Source organism: Hylobates moloch, unplaced genomic scaffold (genome assembly GCF_009828535.3).
Source record: "Hylobates moloch isolate HMO894 unplaced genomic scaffold, HMol_V3 SCAFFOLD_1, whole genome shotgun sequence".
Lineage (NCBI taxonomy): Eukaryota > Metazoa > Chordata > Mammalia > Primates > Hylobatidae > Hylobates > Hylobates moloch.
Genome location: NW_026652276.1, coordinates 1,209,122 through 1,226,879, shown reverse-complemented (window position 1 = coordinate 1,226,879; position 17,758 = coordinate 1,209,122). Strand labels below are relative to the sequence as shown.

The window sequence follows — 17,758 nt, the reverse complement described above, 5'->3', positions numbered from 1 at the left end:
ACAAGCACCCCCAAAACAAAGCCTTCGTTGCCCTTCTCTTTCCCTGACACCCTGGAGGGCCCCTGAGCTCCCAGTCCTGCCTGACAGCTGAGGGGAGATGGAGATGGGAAGACAAGGGCCCACCCAAGGCCTGTCTGCGTTTCTCTCTGCACTCGAGGTGCCCAGGAGGGGTCGGCTTGGCCCAGAGTAAACACGCCTGTCCACCTTCTAGGGTCTGGGTGAGATGGCCTGAGTGGAAGTCCTGACTTCATGCCCCAGCCCCGCAAGTCTCTCTGAGCCCTCATTTTCCAGGCCTCAGGAGGCTGCATGGACTGAGAGAGCTAGGCCAGGCTTCCCCAGGGTGTGGCACAGCTGGGCCCCTTTCGTGGGGTCCTCAGTGGGCAGCAGAAGTGGTCTCCCCGGGGCCACCCCAGCATCCTACAGCTGGCAGCCCCTACACACTGCCCAGGCCAGCAGGAGGTCAAGCAATGCTCACAAGGAACCCTCTGCAGTCCTGAAGGAGAGAAGCTGCGGACAGACCCAGAGTTCTTAATTGCTCTCTGAGTCCTGCCAGCCCTGGGCAAAAGGCCTCCTGGATGGGCAGGGGAGGTGGGTTTCAGGGGGTGCATAGGCTCTGCAGCCTCAAGACAGCTGGATGAAAAGATCTGAGAAGGGGCTTTGAGGACAGCAGCCCCGAACCCCCCGAACCATGGCGCTGACCTGAACACGTCCTTGCAGAGGGGCGGGAACGGGTGCTGCTGGTAGTGGCCAAAGACCTCGAACACAATGGGCTGGCTCTTGATGTACTCAATGAAGGACTTGGTCACCTCCACTGCAATCTGGTGGGTGGGCAGGTGGGAGGACAGGAGGGCACGGCCAGGCCACATTCAATGGGGAAGGAGAGTCACATCAGTGAGCTAAGCGCTTCAGGCCCAGATCTGGGACCCCTAGCTGGGTCCACCTCTGTTCAGGGGAAGCAGCCTCCTCTAGGCCCTTCAGCCCAGCCCCGCCTCCCACCACACGCCCCAGAAAGACTCTGGAGTGTGTCCCTCGGCCTCTCTCCCCAGGACGAACAGGGGCCACGTGGCTTAGCTGCCCTTTCAGAACACAGAGCTGGGAAAGGTGACAAAGGGCAGCGCTGGCCTCTGCAGGACGCCCCTTCTTAGGCCCTGCCCCACTCAGCAAGAGTTATGGGTTGGACCGTGTCCCCCTCACCAAATTCGTATGCTGAAGTCCTAACCCCAGGACTTCAGAATGAGAGTATATCCTGAGATAGGGCCTCTACAGAGAAAATGGAGTTAAAGAGAGGTCATCAGAGTAGGTCCCAATCCAGCATGGCTGCTGTCCCTATGAAAAGGGGGTTTGGGCCCAGGCACATGCAGAGGAGGAGGGCCATGTGGACAGACACAAGGAAGAGGCGGCTGTTCTATAAGCCAAGGATAGAGGCCTAAGAAGGAGGCGACCCTGCCCACACCTTCATCCCGGGCTTCCAGCCTCCAGAGCCGTGGGAGGCCACATTTCTGTTGTTTTAGATGCCCCCATCTATGGTGCTTTGTGACAGAAGTCCCAGCCAACTAACCCACTGAGTCTCCAGGTTATCAGCCCTGCCAAATCCACACCTGTGGCCTGGCACTTAAGGCCTGGCTCCCTGGTAGCTTTCCTTATCACCGTTAGGCACCTCTTTCCCCTGCTGCCCCAGGAGCCCAGTTCTCCTGCCTGGAGGAGGAGCTGCTCCGCCCTAAAGGCCCCTCCTCTCCATCATCCTAACAGACCGGCTGCCATCACTCTCCTGCCTGGAGTTTTCCAGACCTCTCAGGACGTTGCCAGCACCCTGCAGCCCCTGTGACCCTGCCTCCTTCCCATTCCCAATATCCAAGCCAGGGCTGCCCTGGCTGAGCACCCCGGCCCTCAGTACAAACCCCAGGCCCCACTGCACCTGCATCCGGCTCCCCATCAGCTCTACGCTCACCATGGGCAGCTCTCAGGGGCTCTGAGTGTCCCCCATCCCCCAGTTGTAAACCCATCAAGGGTCTCCCACTGCCCAGAAATCGCTCCTACATCCCGCCTGGAACCGGAGTTTCTGGTGCTCAGGGCAGTCCTGGCCCACAACTGGTGTTCAGAAGAGGGAGAATGAGCCATGCTCAGAGAGGCCCTGGGAGGGTCAGTGGCAGGGATGGGGAGAAGCGCCCAGGGACGTACGTTCTGGACGTGGTAGAAGCCGAGTGGGGGGCCTCTGCCTGTGTTCTTCAGGGGCTCCGTGGAGAAGGCCTCATCGTGGCGGTGGATGAAGCTGCAAAGCAGAGGAGATGCTTTGGTGTGGGGTGAGGGACTTGGAACAAGACCTTACCAGGTGGAACCCACCTCACATGAGGGTGCTGGGGCATTCAGGGCCTGCGGGCTGGGCCAACACAGCACCAACATGGCCTGCTCTCTGCTCAGCGCCCAGGCAGGGGCGCCTTGGGCACAGAGTCCGTGCACAGCGCGGGGACACAAAGGCAGCAGGGGCTCACTTGAACTGGCAGAAGATGTCAGCATATTCGGCAGAGATGCTGGACGCCTGCAGGACTGTCACACGGAAGGTGAAGGTGCTGCCCAGGCGGAGGTGGTCCAGGGCAGCATCCAGGGGCCCGTCCAGGGCAGCTTTCTCTGAGCTGTCTAGGAGGAGGCCTTCTGGGGGCACTGCTGCTGGGAGTCAAGGAGAGAGTCATGGACCTCCAGACCATACTGTCTTCCAGCCACAGGCCTGGGCCGGGCTCAGGAACCAGGTCTCAGCATGCCCCACGCCCTGGGCCGCTGGGGTGGGTGACCCACCTGAACAGGTGTTGTTGTTGACTTCGTCAGCTGAGGGCCCCACGTCTGTGCCCTGGCCCTGGCCCTCCACGATGCGAAGCTCTTCCTGGGAGGTTCCTGAGCGGGACATCCCCACCACGGGGCAAGACTCGGACTGGAACTGATCAGAGGGGGACCAGAGTCAGAGAGAGCCAGGAGCCGGCTGGGGAGGGGCACCATAGACCCTGTCACAGGCCCATGGGAGGGCCGTGCCGCCCAGAGCCTGGGCTGGGGCCTCCATGAATCCACACACCAGACCTGCCCCTGCCTTATAGGGGGGCACCCACCTCCCCAGGTCTCAGTTTGCCCTGCTATGGATGTGTGTCTTTGGATCCTATAGCCTATGGCTATGTGAGGTCTGAGCTGTCCTGGAAACAACTCACCACCCGCCTCTTTGCTCTGGTCTTCAGTTCTGCCGGACCCCCCCCCGCCAGGGCCCCTTGCCCAGCAGGTTAGCTCTCTCCCCTTCCCTTCTTGGGCATCCCCACTACTGACAGTCCCTTCAAGAGAAAAGGCGTTGGGCAGACAGACCACCCTCGCTCAGGGAGTAAGGCATCCAGGTTCCAGGTGACAGCATGGCCAGGTGGGCATGGGTGAGAAGTGAGTCTAAGAAGGTGGGGACAGGAGCTACCTGAGCATGGCCTGGGTGCACTTTGGGGACCTTCCTCCACCACTCTCTCTCTCAAGAGCGGAAGAGGAGACTGAGTGGTCCAGGTGCCAGTGGACACAGCGCCGGCCCTTCACATGAGGACCGCAGGTAGGCAGCCTCAGGGGGCCCCCTCATTCTCACTGGGGGGCAGGCAGGGAGCAGGCGAAGGGGGCAGTGGGAACGCGTTGTCCTGTGGGGACCCACAGGAGAGCCGGTCCAGAGAAGGGAGACAGGGTGGGAGGGGTTGCACCTCAGTGTCTGTTCTGGAGGCTCATGTTGTCCACCTGCTCTGCGCCCCGGCTTGGACCCTGGAGCGGCCGTGGTGGGAGATGGGCAGATCCAGGGGTCAGGGCAAACCCGGGAAAAGGGGCATGGTGTGCTTAGAGACGGGGCAGGCTCAGTGCTCTGGACCAAAGGGAAGAACCCCAAGAGGACTCAGGGCCCGTGGGATGGGACAGGGGTGTTAGAGAAGCAAAGTGCACAGGACTCCAGTGAGCGCCAGGCACCTCCAGGTCTGGGACTTGGGAGGGAGCTTGGTACCTTTTCAAAATGCTGGTCGTCAAAGGAGATTTTAGCAGTTCCCGACTGGCGGACGCCGGAGCCATAATCAGGGGCCTCTTCATCGGCTGCAGAAAAAACGGAGCAAATGGTTGGAGCCCAGCTTGTCCCCTGAGGTGGGTGTGCGCAGAGCCAGGCTGGGCCACCCTGCAGTCAAAGTGAGGGCACAGGAGACAGAGCAGGCAACAGGCCCCTGACCGAAGCTGCCGCCTGTGGCTCAGTGACAACCAGGGCATGTCCTGGCACACTGACCACCTGCCTGTACTGCCCCGGGGGCCCCAAAGCAGCCACGGCCTCATCACAGCCCACTTTGATAGGAGTCACGAAGTCTATATTTTCAAAACCAAATCTTGCCCGCATTCCCAGGTGCTCAAGCAGAAGCTGGGTAGCCCCTCCCCATCCCCATGTGCAGAGACCACCCCACCAGCCCTGCTGGTCCCACCTCCAGAATCACAACGTGCCACTGCCACCATCTGGGCGAAGCCACCACCTATCACCTTCCTAGACATTCGAGGGCCACCAACCGCCCCTCCATGCAACTCCCCAGGCCTGCCGGTGCATGCGCCCACACTCCCAGCCTTCAAAGCTCTCAGTGGACCCGCTGCCTGAAGCCCTGAGCTCTGTCCTGCCATGGTCTGTGACAGCCAGCGCCTGCTCATGGAGGAGTCAGTGCTGAGGGAACAGCAAACTGACCTCGCCCGGGTCACGGGCAGGGCTGATGAGACTTCTGAGACCACCAATGCAAGCGCTGGTGCCTTTTCTAAGTTCCCTTCTCCACCACCACAGGCATTAGACAGGGAGACAATTAGGCGTCACCCAACATAAAATGATGCAGTTGTAGGATAGCCGGCAGGAGGCTTGGCGACCCAGCCCAGGATAGGAGCACTTCCCAGGCAGTGTCCCAGCCTGGTTTCCCAGTATATGACCTAGGATAGCAGGGGCTGTGGACCTGGGCACACAGAACTGGGCTCAGAGCTGCTTTGTGCCTTCCTAACTGGTGACCCTCATCTGAGAGGTGGGGGTACCTCTCAACCTCACAGGGTGCAGGACAGAGGTAGAGCTTTGCACTGAGCTTGAACTTTGCATTGAGCTTGGGAAATGGGCAACCTCCACGTGGACCCCAGAGAACCCCTCTGACCAAGAGCAGACCAGGACAGCAGCTGCCCTCACAAGGACATGGGCCGGCCCCACGGCCTCTGGTGCAGCCCCACTCTCAGGAAGTGGCTGTCAGGGTGGGGGCCAGTGGGAGGAAGTGGTCAGGATGGCTCTGCTCAGCCATCCTGACCACTGGGTAGGAGCTGCTGCCACAAGGCAGGATCGGGAGGACCTGGCCAGGTGGGAGTGGCCCCTCCTGGAGGGCAGAGGGAGGTGATAGGTGTTCCCAGCTTCCCTGAGCATTGCAGCCCCGGTAAACACCCCACCTTCCAGCAGCAGGGCTGGGGCCCTTCCCTGGTGCTCTCCCTCACTCCCCAGCTGGGCCCCCTAATTCTCAGCACTGTGGTATCACAGTGACTGGATGACAAGTAATGACATGGCCAGTGGGAGGTGCTTTAAACAGCATTTAGAAATTACGGGCTAGGCTGGGCAGGGTGGCTGGCCGGGCGTGGTGGCTCACGCCTGAAATTCCAGTACTTTGGGAGGCAGAGATGGGCAGATTGCTTGATGTCAGGAGTTCGAGAGCAGCCTGGCCAACATGGTGAAACCCCATCTCTACTAAAAATACAAAAATTAGCTGGGCATGATGGCGCGCCCCTTGTAGTCCCAGCTACTCTACTCGGCAGGCTGAGGCAGGAGAATTGCTTGAACTGGGAGGCAGAGGTTGCACAGTGAGCCAAGATCGAGCCACTGCACTCCAGCCTGGTGACAGAGCAAGACTTTGTCCAAAAAAAAAGAAAAGAAAAGAAAAAAGAAAAAGAAAAAGAAATTATGGGCTAAGGATAATTTAACATTAGAGTCAAATTAACTTCATTAATTAGGTGGGATTAAAATCGCCCAAGGCAGCCAGGATAGCAGGGCCGGGAGGACCAGACATCTTGCATCTTGCGGGGGATATGAGATATCTCAGGGTGGAGAATACAAGCCATCTCACAGTTGGGGGACTTGCCATCCGGGCAGGGGTATGGCCATCTCAGCCTGCTCTAGGTCACTGCTCTGAGCAGCCCCAGCCCGGCAGGCAGGAGCCCCCCTGCAGCCATGGATGCACGTCCTCTCTGCATCCATCTGCCTGTCTGTGTGTCTGTCTGTCTGTACTACTTGGGTGCCCAGGCAGCCAAGGCCTTTGAGAGGAAAAAGAGTGGTCCCTGGTGAGGGGAGACCTTGGTGGAGGAGCCCAGGGTGGGCAGGGAAGGGAGTGGGACCTTCCCTCACCGCGCAAGCCGCCTATTGCACTGCAGCTTCCAGGCAGCCAAGCTCTCTCACATCTATGTTCTCGAGTACCCTTCAACATTCCTATCAGGTGGGGAGCATTACAACAGATCCCGTTTACATGTGAGCAAACCAAGGCTCAGACACTCCAGGGCTGTGCTGGTGCCTCCGGCCATCAGGAGCAGGCTGAGCAGCACCAGTCTCCCCCTCCCACAAGGGAGGGGCTTGCATCTTCAGGCCCAGTGTGGAGTGGGACAGGCCTGTGACTGAGAGACCAGGGAGTGCATCAGGGAACCAGAAGCACCCCAGGGAGGGCTGCCCTGAGCAGGGCCCAGGGGCCAGGCACTGGGCCTCACAAGCCTTTCCTGGGGCTGCAGAGACAGCCGGGTGGGTGGGATGTGTTGACAGAGAGCACCTGCTCTGCAGCAGGCTAGGGGAGGGTTCCAGGTGGTCTTGGGTCCATATGGGGCTGCCTGATGGGAAGGTGGAGACCTCCAACCAGAGCAGGCTCAGATGGCACTGGGCTCAGCCTGCACAGCCCCCAAGGCACCCCCAGCTGACCCCAGGGAATCCAGAGCCAAGAGATGGGCAGCAGGGGCTTCCCCGCCAGGGCCCACTGCAGGGCAGCAGCCCGGGGCGCCAGCCCAGGACAGGGTGGAAAAACAGCTTCAGGTTGACCCCAGGGAGAGTGGAGGGCCAGCTGAGGCCAGCTTGCCACTAACCACCACATGATGCCAGAAGGCCCTTCTCGGGCCCAAGCCTCTGCCTGCAAAGGTGAGAGCCAGCCCCAGGGGCTCCAATGCCACACACGGCCTTCGGCCCACACGCACCTGAGATGGCCTGGACAGCCACGCGGAGGAAGCCCTTCACCTCGCCCTTCTCACTGACGATCGCCACACGGTGCACCAGGGGAACGGGGTACAGCAGGTTGCTCAGGTACACGAAGGCCCTGGGGGGAAGCAGAGGCCGCGGTCATGGGCCACCCCTCCACGCGTGTTCTGAATGGCAGCGGCAACAGCATGGCCTGGCTCACGACACAACACGGAGCTGCAAAGCAGAGGGAAGCCGCCGGACAGGACAGCCAGAGCCAGGACAGCAAGAGCGGGCAGGGACAGGCAGGGTGGGCACTCGGAGGAGACAGGAGGTGGAGGGACAGAGAGGAGGACGAGGAATGAGCTGCGGCGAGCAGAGGCACAGCCCAGTTGGGCCCGGACCTGGCTGCCTGAGAAGGGAGCAGCCGAGGAGGGAGGTTTCAGCCTGCTTCAAGGAGGACGGGGGCCAGACCAGGACCCAGACCACACTGCACTGCCCCCCTTTTCACACTGGCACTGATGGCCAGCATTGCTCTACCTCCTGCCCACTTCCCAGGGGTCCCTGATGCTCACGGACCCCACAGAACCTCTTCCCCAAACAGAAACTCGGCAGATGGGAGCTCCAAGGTGAGTTGGCCAAGGCCAGCCCAGGGCCCAGGGAGGTGCTGAATGGAGCCCTGAGGACACCCCCAGGGCCACGGTGCGGCCCAGCCTGCCCTGTCAGTGACCCAGAGCACCAAGACCCCCCTTTCCCAGGACCGGCCTAGGCAGAGACCACGAGCACCTATAGTCGGTTGCCAGATAGCTGCTGCGTTCCCTGTGCTGACCAATATGTGGGCAGCTGGAAGGACAGAGAGGACCCTGGAAGACCCCACGCCACCCAGCCAGGGGGAAGGATACCCTGCTTCCTGCTCCAGGCAGGTGCAGCTCTGAGCACCATGACCTCTGGCATGGGAAAGGGCCGTGCCTGGGGCCCTCAATTCCAGAGCAGACACTGATGAGGGGTTGAGTGAGACTCAGCAGGCTGTGAACACCCAACACCTCTCTCAGGTGGGCTCCTGACCTTGCTCCTTCCACACCCTAACCCCCCGACCTTCCTGCAGCAGCAAGTCAGAAAACAGCAGCACAGTGGCCCCTCCTACTCATCAAATCCATCAGTTCCACCTCAAAAGTCTTCAAGAAGCCTCCCTCAACTGCCCCATCACCACCAGCCACCCTGCCATGGCCCCCACAGCAGCCAGAAAGGTCTTAAGGCACCGGTCAGACACATCCCCCCATGCCCTTGGTGACACCCAAGCTCCTTGCAGGGGTGTCCATGCCCCACATGGCCCTGGGCGTCCAGGCCTTGCCTCCCCATCACAGTCAAGCTCAGCCTTGTGGCCCATGGGTCCATGGATGCCCCGTGTGTCTCTGCTTCCAATGCAGAAGCCCACCCTCCATCTCATCTGCTGCCTCAAGCCTCCTCAGATGCCCCAGCGTCCCAGTGTCAGGACCTTCCCCTTGGCTGTCTCGTTCATTCTGACTTTACACATCCCCATGGAACCTCCCTTGCTTTCTGAGTGGCCCTGCTAAGCTGAGACCTCACCAATGCCCTCACAGCAAAATGGCCCAGGCAAGGCTCGAAATAGGAAAAGGGTCTTGCTGCCCTCCAGGGGCCTGAAAGTCTCCTCAGGCCTCTCTCCTAGGGTAAAGGAAGCCCCTGGTGGCTTCTTGGGCCCTCTCCCCAGCACAAAGCCCCCTCTGAAGATGCCCCCAGAGAATCGAGTGCCCCACACCCATGGAGCCCGTCAGGGACCTGTTACCCACAAGGCTGCAAGCGGCTCTGCCTGACTTAGGTGTGGGGGCTGGGGCTCCACTGCCCTGGGCCACCCACCCAGGTTATGTCTGGAAGCGCCCATGGAAGCTCACCCTGGCCCTAGTCACAAGAGGACGCTGAGGCCCACAGGGCGGGGCCCCTCCCCACAGTCCTGCTGGGTGCCCCGCAGACAGGGACTCACCAGCATCCCCTTGGAGGGGGATGGCAATGCCTTCCCTCCCCAGGGCACCCCGGGCTCCTGGAGGAGGGTCTCTGCTTGACAGTGGGGTTGGGAAAAGGGGCTGCTACAAACTGAACAAAGCTAAGGCGTCCAGGAGTGGGGGTGGGGAGAGCCAGGACTTGGGCCACCAGACAGCATGACTCTTCCCCATGGCTAGCGCACCACAGTGGGGAAGACATAAGGAGATCAGACGGGACAGCCCGTGCTGCGGGGCTCTGAGCCAGCCCCTGCCCTCCAGCCCCCATCCACCCCACCCTTTCCCAGAGCCAGTGCCCACTGCAAAAATCCCAGGGTTAGAGGGCAGAAGGGCACTGAGGATGAAGAGACTGCCTCACCCTACTCTGCAGGGAGCCCACGGGGTGGTGCTCGGAGAGGGGGCGGGACCTGGGATCACTCCCACTGTGGGCCAGGTGAGGACCTTAGGCACGGGGTCCCTGAATCCATTGGCACAGCCTCACAGGAAGGAGAGGGTATAGCTCTCCAGGGCCACCCAGACCGGGTGAGACACTACCTTTCCTACCCCAAAGACCCCTCGCCAGAGCTGCCTTCCCAAAGCTTAGGGCAATTCCACAGGGGCTGCTGGCAGTGAGCAGAGCCCTGGGCTCTGGGGCCATCCACATGTGCCACTCATGGCACCACAAAGATGACCCACAAACTTCTGAGCTCCCCAGGACCACACCCAGAGGGAAGAGACTTCTGCACCTGAGCAAGGGAAGGGGCCACCCCCTCCCCACTCTTAGCTCTCGGGGTCTCACACTGACCCCCTCCTCACTCTCCCCCACTGCCCTGAAAGGCCAGGTCCAAGGGGATCTGAGGCAGTGCACAGAGAGGTAAACTGAGGCAGAGGCCAGGCCCATCCCAGGTCACATGGTGAGGCTGCAGCAGGCAGGCCCCATCCTGGCTCTCTCCACAGGGCCTCCCTGCTGAACAAACCTCGTGTAGAACTGACCTTGAGGGGACACCTTCTGCCATGTTGTCAACCGTGGGCTCAGGCACCAGCTGCACAGTACAGACTCGAGTGCCCCACAAATCAGATAGGGGCTGGGCTCAAGGAGGAGGCCCAAGCCCCTCGCAACCCCAGGCTCAGATCATCCCATTGTGAAGCAACATGGCAGAAATCACAGCAGCCGGCATCTGTGGAGGCTCCCTAGGGGCCAAGCACAGTGGTGAGCACACGGGGCCTTTTGCTCTTCTACCTCCTGGGAGGCAGTGCACCCCTATCTCCTCGACAGGGCACATCCTAATAAACAGCCATCTCAACTCAACCAGCTGCACCCTTCTTTCTTAGAGATGCACAAAATCCACCCAGGGTCTCAGCACACTAGAACGATGAAATATGGTACTTATACCTCATTGCACAGAGGATGACCCTGAGGCAAAGAGATTAAGGAAGTCGCCAGGGCCTGGCAGCGAGGGCCTGCAAGGGACTCCTCTCCAGCTCAACTGTGTGGACACCAAGCTCCACCGCTTACTTCTAGGGCCAGGGTTGGCTTCCATGGGCACTTCCCGACCCACTCTGAGTGGGCAATTAACCTGGGCACCTGCTTAGTTATCACAGCTGATTAATTAAGCAGATCGATTGTTTCATGCTTTTTCAGATTGTCCTCATGCTGGGGGCTGGGGGGACCCAGACACTGTAGCATCACAGACTGCTGCTAACTGCTTTCAAACAGATAGGCAAGATGCAGCCCAGACTGTGCCCCAAAGGTGGGGACAGCTGAGGGTGGGGCCCAAAGGGACATCCAGGTGGAGGTTATACAATGAAAAGGACCCCTGGGGTCTGACACCAAATACTCCCCCATCTCTACTGCACCCTGTGAGCATCCTCATGGCACTGACCTCAGGCCCCAGGCCACCAGTGGGACACGTGGATCTGGCTGTGGCTCTAGTGTTGGGTGCCCTCCTCTCCCCACTGCCTGTCCCAGTCTGCCTGGCTTGGTGATAGACTTGTTCAGCCAGAAGGGACATCTGGGGCCCTGAATCCACTGCCCCAGTGGCAGCACCAGCCTCAAGAGAGCTGTGAGCTGGGCCTGGAAGGTGCCTCCCTATTCTGTGAAGAGCCCATGCCAACCAATGCACCCGAAGTGTGAGGTGATGGGGCAGAGCACTGGTGCCTGGCATCTTGGAGCCTGGCGTCTCTGCCCAGTGGAGACACCCTCCAGGGCCGCAGGCCTCACAGGCCTGGGCAGGCCATGCCCCCACCTGCCCTCTGGGTGCCAGAAATAACCTGACATCAGTTGGGAGCCAGAACGTAGCCCAGGCCTGTCCCTACCAGCCACAGACACACCCAATGCACAGAGAGTGGCTCTCAGGATCTTGGGCCAAGAGACGCCACCCACAGCCATGCTACGAATACCAAGACAGAGGGGCCCTAGCCCGCCGAGAGCACCATGTGGGACCCAAGAGAGTGGCGTGGCCTTGCCAGCCCAGGGGGCACAGAGCTGACCCTGAGTGAAGCCCTCGAGCTTGAGCAACGTTTATCGACCCAGCCCTAGACACCTGCGCTCCCTCCCCAGCCCTGCTCCCCTCCCAGGGACCCTCATCCCAGGCAGTCAGCCTCTCGCCCTGCTCTCTCTGCAGCTCCTGTGCCCACCCACCCTTCCCGTGTTTCCTACCCCTCCTGTGCCAGGGGAAATCAGAGCCTCAGGCCCACTCCTGTTGGAATATGGGCAGTGGTCACCAACCCACCTGCCTCCCCAGGTCACCTGGTGCCCCAGACCACCAGAGGCAGAGGCCCCTAGGGGCTGACTCTGGCCTTGGGTGAGGAGCCCCAGTGCAGAACACAGGAGGCCAGTGCTGGATAGGCCTTCCGCAGAGGCCAGGGTACCTTGAAGCAGACTGAAACCCAGACCAAGAGAGAGGCAGCAGCAGAGGCAGACAGAGCGAGGGCTGAGTGTGGCGGGAGGGAGGGAGGAGGCAGGCGCTAACCACAGATTGGTGAGGTGCAAAGACGCATGCTGGGACCCAGGGAAGCCTTTCCAGAGGGGACAAGAGTGGGTGCCCCAATTTCGCTGAAGCTTTGGAGAGAGAGCCAGCAGCTACCAGAAGGTTAAAGGAAAATCAACGAGGGGCCTTCCCAGGGCCGGGCCTGCACAGCTGCTGCATGGGAGAAGCCAATTCTTGCCAAACCAAAAAGATCAAGACGATTCCGAATGAAGCCCTTCACAGACCACCCCGCAATATGGGGGCCAGGTCTCTCTTTGATGACTTTTGTTTGGTTTGGTAGTTTTGTAAAATCTCAAATCCACAAAAGGGGAAAAAAATGTTAGAAGGACCCAGCTCTTTCTGGCTGAGACTGCGAGAGCCCCACCCCACTTCTCCTGATGTCCTCATCCCCCTGTGCGTCCTGATCCCTCACCTACCTGACACCCGGAGCCACTCCTGGGGCCCAGCAGGTGCAGGGGGCCTGGCCCTATAGCCCGGGGCTTTCTGAGAGAGGCCTGCATGGAACTGGCCTTGGGGTCCGCTGCTCCCTCTTGGGCCCTGCAGAGTGGGAAGCACAGGCCCAGAGCATCTCGGAGGGATAGTGCCACAGGTTTTTATCTGTTAGGCCAGCTTATCTCACCTCACAGACTAGTAGCACTCATGGAAAATTAATCAGAATAAATCAATAAATCCACGGCACGTGCCCATGAGGACCTGCTGTCTTCCAAGAGGGAGGGTGAGGCTTTCCTTCCACCGTCTCCACCCAAGGACAGAGTAAAGCCCTTGTAAACCCTGAGATCTGGGGCCACCCTTAGCCTTCAGCTGTCAGCACTGCTGCTCCAAGTTCCAGACTTCTGAAAACTTCCACTGGCCTAGCCCAGGGAAGCAATCTTAATCGCCAAAAAAAGGTTGCTATTAAGAATTATCTTATGACATTCATACATGTAAAATATATAAATTCAGCTGTTTCCTGAGCTGACTTTCTGACTACTACAGCCAGGTTTCTAGATCTTTCCTTCACCTGACTTCCCTTCCATGATAACAAGAAGGCAGCTGGATTTGCCAAATCTGCCAGCAGGGCGGGACGCCTGCTCCCTGGGTCTGAGCTTCCCCAGCCGCCATTCTGTCTCCCAACCGTGGTCTCTCATCCATTTGGGCAATGTGATAACCAGCTTCTCTCTGCAAAGGGCACATTCCATGAGAGCATTGGGCCACATGCCCCCATCTCTGGCCATGACAACCGAGGAGGTCAGGAGGGATAGAGTCGTCCTCACCTTTAGACAGGCATGGTTTGCCCAGGCCCCATCGCTTCAGAGGGAGATGGGAGGGTTAGCAGCTGCCTCCCACTCCTAAAAGGAAGGCCTTCCCTGGCCTCAGGATGGCTGCCTCTGAGTTCAGCTCCTTTCTCCACAGAGAGTGGAGAGCACTGACAGCAGCCAGGAGCCTCTGTCTCTTCTGGATGACAGCTGAGCTGGGGTGAGGTTGCCTCCACTAAGACAGTGTTGATTCCCAGAAGAATGACAGGATGGGCATCCTGCTTGGGGGCGGCTGGCCCTCACCTATCAAATGCCCCTCGGGCCCTGCACTGGGACTTTCAGGGAGGAACTCGGCCATTGGGTGCCTGAGCCACTCCGGGGTTCCTACGGCCTCTCTGCAGAAATAGTTCCACCTGCCTGGGGCCACAGCTGCAAGCTCCGGGGTGCACTAACTCTTCTGTACCTGGAACCCGGACTCTTCCCTGCTGGCCCAAAGCGACCTTCTCCAGGATGAGTGAACAGCCCCACTGCAAGGATGCAGGGCCCAGGGGCCCTCGGGTGCTCTCCTCAGGAGGCCAGCCCCTCCACCTGCCTCGCCTGCCCTGGGAGGGCCTGGGCCAGGCCCCAGCGGTCCATCTGTGCCCGCAGCAGTGCTCCTGTGCAAAAGAGCTGGGTCCTCCCCAGCATGCTCTCCTCGACCTCACCAACCTTCCTACTAAACTGAACAGGGGGGGCCGGTCGTAAAACGGGTCCCGGCCGTCGCACAGCGCGTGCTCCGGAAAGACGTCGTCCTCCAGGTCCTCCTCCTCCTCCTCATCCTCCTCCTCCTCCTCCTCCTCCTCCCCCACGCTCTGCTCCTCGGCAGGCTCGGTGGCGTCGGAGTCGGGGCTCGAGAAGGTGGGGGAGGGGGTGAGAGCAGCCATGCGCTCGCTCATGCATGTGTTGAGAAGAGGGTAGCTGTTGCAGCCAGAGATGGCTGAACTGAGGTTAGTGCGACAAGACAGAGAGAAGTTAACACCAGCGACTCGCAGGGACAAACAGGGGCCGGGGCCGGGGCTGGGGGGAACTTCTGTTTAAAACCAAAACCAAACACACAGACCATCGAGAATGCTGCTTTAAAAAATGAGAGAACCAAAACTGTGCCCCCAGGCTTGGAAAGCAATCACATATATGGCCAGCAGGAAGGTTCCAGAAGGTTCCGGAGGACACCTGCAGGCGGGACTGAGAACAGGGGTCTCGGCTGGGAGTGGCTGAGGCCATATGAGGACCTTGAGAGTTTGGCCACGTTGAGGCCTCAGAATACCACAGTCCCATGGGGTAAAGTGTGCTGGGTGCAGACCCCAGACTGGGAGACCAGGGAAGGAGGCAGCCATTTCTAAGGCTCAGGTGACACAGCCCTGCCTCAATGTTCCCATCCTCAGGGCCACCAGGTGACCCAGAAAGTTTGCTTGGGAGCCTCACATATTCATACACATGGACCCATGGGTTCTGGCAGCTACAGCCCTGCAGTGGATTTGGGTGGCAGTGCCAAGACCCCATCTCATGTCCCCTGAAATAACAGGCCCTGTGGTGTGTGGAGAGGAATGACTGGGAGGAACCTCAGGCCGGGGAGGACAGGGCTGGGAGTCTGGGGCTGGAAAAGCACCCGTCGGGGCTGCTCCTTGTATCAGGCCAGGGCCCATTCCTACCCCCACTGCCATCTCTTTCTCTTAATCTGTCTCTCAATCTCTCTCTCTCTCTCTCTCTCTGCCAAGGAAGGGAGGAGGCGCCCACCTGCCCACCAGCCGGAACCAGGGGAAGCGGTCATAGAAGGGGTCTCCGCCGGTCACCACGTTGTCACAGTCCTCGATGACACTGGAGGGCACCTCTGCAGCGCGGTCGTACATCTCCCGCATCAGGTCCAGACGCTGCCTGCAGGGACGGCAGGGGTCAGTGTGGACCCAGGCCCAGTGCTCAGCAGCTGGCACTGCACACCCTTATCTCCTGGGGACAGTGGGCTCAGCCCAGCTCTGGCCACAACATCCAGCTCAGGGTCATCAAGGTTCAGGGGGCTTGCTAGACAGACCCCCTCTGTGACCCTTAGAGCTGGTCAGTCACAGGTAACATACTCAGCTAAGCACGCAAGGTCACCAACAGCTCCTCCCAAACTCCCTCCAGGGGGTGGGCCGGGGAACAAGCAGTGAGGGGCTAGAGGGGCTGGCAGCACTGGGCTGCTGGAAAGCTGGCAGAGAGGTGGGAAGAGAACCCAAGTGAAGCTCAGAAAGGGGGATCACGCCACAGAGGCCCAAGAGCTCAAGGAATAAAGGGCAAACTGGAGGTAGGGACACAGAAGACAGACAAAATAGCCTACAAATTATTATTCCCAAGAAAAACAAAATGTAGGAGAAAGGAAAAGCAATCATTGTGCCCCTAGGTCTCAGGCATAAGAGAAACCACATCAACAGTGGCTATCCGTCCTTCCAAAAGCCACGTAACCTGGGAGAACAGGGGAGAAGAGTGAGGAGCGTGAGTGTGGGAGTGTATGGTGCGTATATGTGCAGGTGTTCATGAATGCTTATGAGTGTGTGTTTGCATGAATGTGTATGTGTATGAGTGCATTAATCATATTTTTATTTTCTGTATCTTGTGATGTTTTGACTTCCTTGCGGGGCACTGCAGGCTGGGGAGAGCTGCCTAGGTCCTGATAATTCCTAGAGACAGTCAGCAACTTGCTATCACCCCTGCCTTTCCTACACAAACCGACTAATCCCGAGTCGGTACCCCAGCCACCTCCTTTCTCTAACTTTTTCACACACCAGGCCAATATTCCCCCTGACCTAAATCACCCAGGACAAGGTACCGGACAACTAGGGACAGCTCTATGCCCTAGAGCCCTGCAGAATTATTCAAACTAGCCAAGCCTAAGCTGTCTCCCTGCCCTGCCTGGCCTTTCCCACAACCCCAGGCTGTGGCCTGGGCCTTCTCCTACTCCTCTCTGCCTCCCGATGGGCCCTGGTGCCTCCCCCTGTAGCCCTGCAGGGTGGAGCGTGCCATGCTCTGCTTTCTAGGGCCCTGTGAGTGACATTCAACTCCTCCACTGATGGCGCTGGCCTCACATGGTGACTCAGTCATCCCCATAACTTAAGACCTGGCTGGGCGCAGTGGCTCGCACCTATAATGCTAGTTCTTTGGGAGGCCAGGGTGCAAGGATTGGTTGAGGCCAGGAGTTAGAGATCAGCCTGTGCAACAGAGCGAGACCTCATCTCTTCCACACAAAAAAATTCAAAAATTAGCTGGGTGTCATGGTGCACTCCATTCCTGTAGTCCCAGTTACTCGGGAGGCTGAGGTGGAACAATCACTTGAGCCCAGGAGTTCGAGCTGCAGCGAGCTGTGATCACACCACTGCACTCTAGCCTGAGCAACAGAGCAACGCCCTGTCTCTTAAAGGAAAAAAAAAAAATTAAGGCTCAAGACAAATCAGAGTGAGCAAGTGGGGACAGCAGAGGCCGAGCTTTAGGAAGGACACGAGCTCACATTGGGCACAGAGGGGCACAGCCCAGGCTCCCTCCTCGCCACCCCCACCTCAGCTCCTCCTCCACCTTCCACTGGGCTCAGCTAAGGGATCCACCTCCCAGCAGCTTCCTGAATGGAGGAGCAAGGGGGCATTCCTTCCACCCCCACCACCTCTCCCAGCCCCTCTGGGGAGCCACCCTTCAGGCCCTGCTGTACCCACTCTGGGCACTCCGCCAGCCTGTTCTGTCGGTGCCACAGTCTGCCCTCCCCTCCACTGCACTGTCCTGACCCCTGTGGGCCTAGGGAGCATTCCCCTCATCTGTCCTTTCCTCCAAAAGAAAATGCCCAAATCTATTTTTATGTATGATTGCTGCATTGGTAGAAGGAGAATGAGGATTCTACAAGGCTGGACTCTATTCACATTTTTCTTCTGATTTTAAAATAATTGGAACAGGAGGAACAGCAGTGTCTGCAGGTACTCGCTGTGAAGCCTGTGCCCACCACCGCTCCTGTGGCTTCAGCCCTGCCCAGGATGATCCTGCCACCATCCACGCAGCGGCCCTCCAGCCACACCTGAGCTTCTCCAGCGTCCAGTAGTGGGTGGCCCCGTTCTTCTGGTCCTGGACCTCCACGGCCACAATGGTGCGGGGGAAGGGCCGCGTCTCTCGGTCTTTGGCGGCCTCTGGGGGCAGCAGGTCCGGTGGCAGAGGGGAGTAGAGTGTGTCCGTCAGGAGGACAAACTGGAATTGTACCTGTGACGGGGGAAGATGACCACTTGTCAGCTCCTTGGGGGCCAGGGTGCCAGGTCCCCAAAAAGGCTTCCTTCCCACCTTCCGGAGATTTCAGCTGCCTGCCCC

The 17,758-nt window shown here is 59.4% G+C and overlaps 1 protein-coding gene across 21 annotated transcripts in view; it reads right to left on the bottom strand.

Annotated features, from left to right (window-relative positions):
• KIF1A (kinesin family member 1A) overlaps nucleotides 1-17,758 on the bottom strand; it is a 124,016-nt gene that overhangs the window by 28,869 nt on the left and 77,389 nt on the right. For 11 of the 21 annotated variants that reach the window (XM_058436589.1, XM_058436597.1, XM_032761751.2 and 8 more), the window contains 8 exons: nucleotides 17,475-17,653; nucleotides 15,182-15,319; nucleotides 7,210-7,328; nucleotides 3,998-4,083; nucleotides 2,791-2,929; nucleotides 2,490-2,661; nucleotides 2,179-2,269; nucleotides 700-818 (listed from right to left, as the gene is read on the bottom strand). In XM_058436589.1, coding sequence (XP_058292572.1) covers nucleotides 700-818; nucleotides 2,179-2,269; nucleotides 2,490-2,661; nucleotides 2,791-2,929; nucleotides 3,998-4,083; nucleotides 7,210-7,328; nucleotides 15,182-15,319; nucleotides 17,475-17,653 — 1,043 coding nt within the window. Of the gene's footprint in view, nucleotides 1-699; nucleotides 819-2,178; nucleotides 2,270-2,489; nucleotides 2,662-2,790; nucleotides 2,930-3,997; nucleotides 4,084-7,209; nucleotides 7,329-14,116; nucleotides 14,390-15,181; nucleotides 15,320-17,474; nucleotides 17,654-17,758 lie in introns of all 21 variants that reach the window. The other 10 variants (XM_032761702.2, XM_032761657.2, XM_032761667.2 and 7 more) reach the window with 1 other exon arrangement.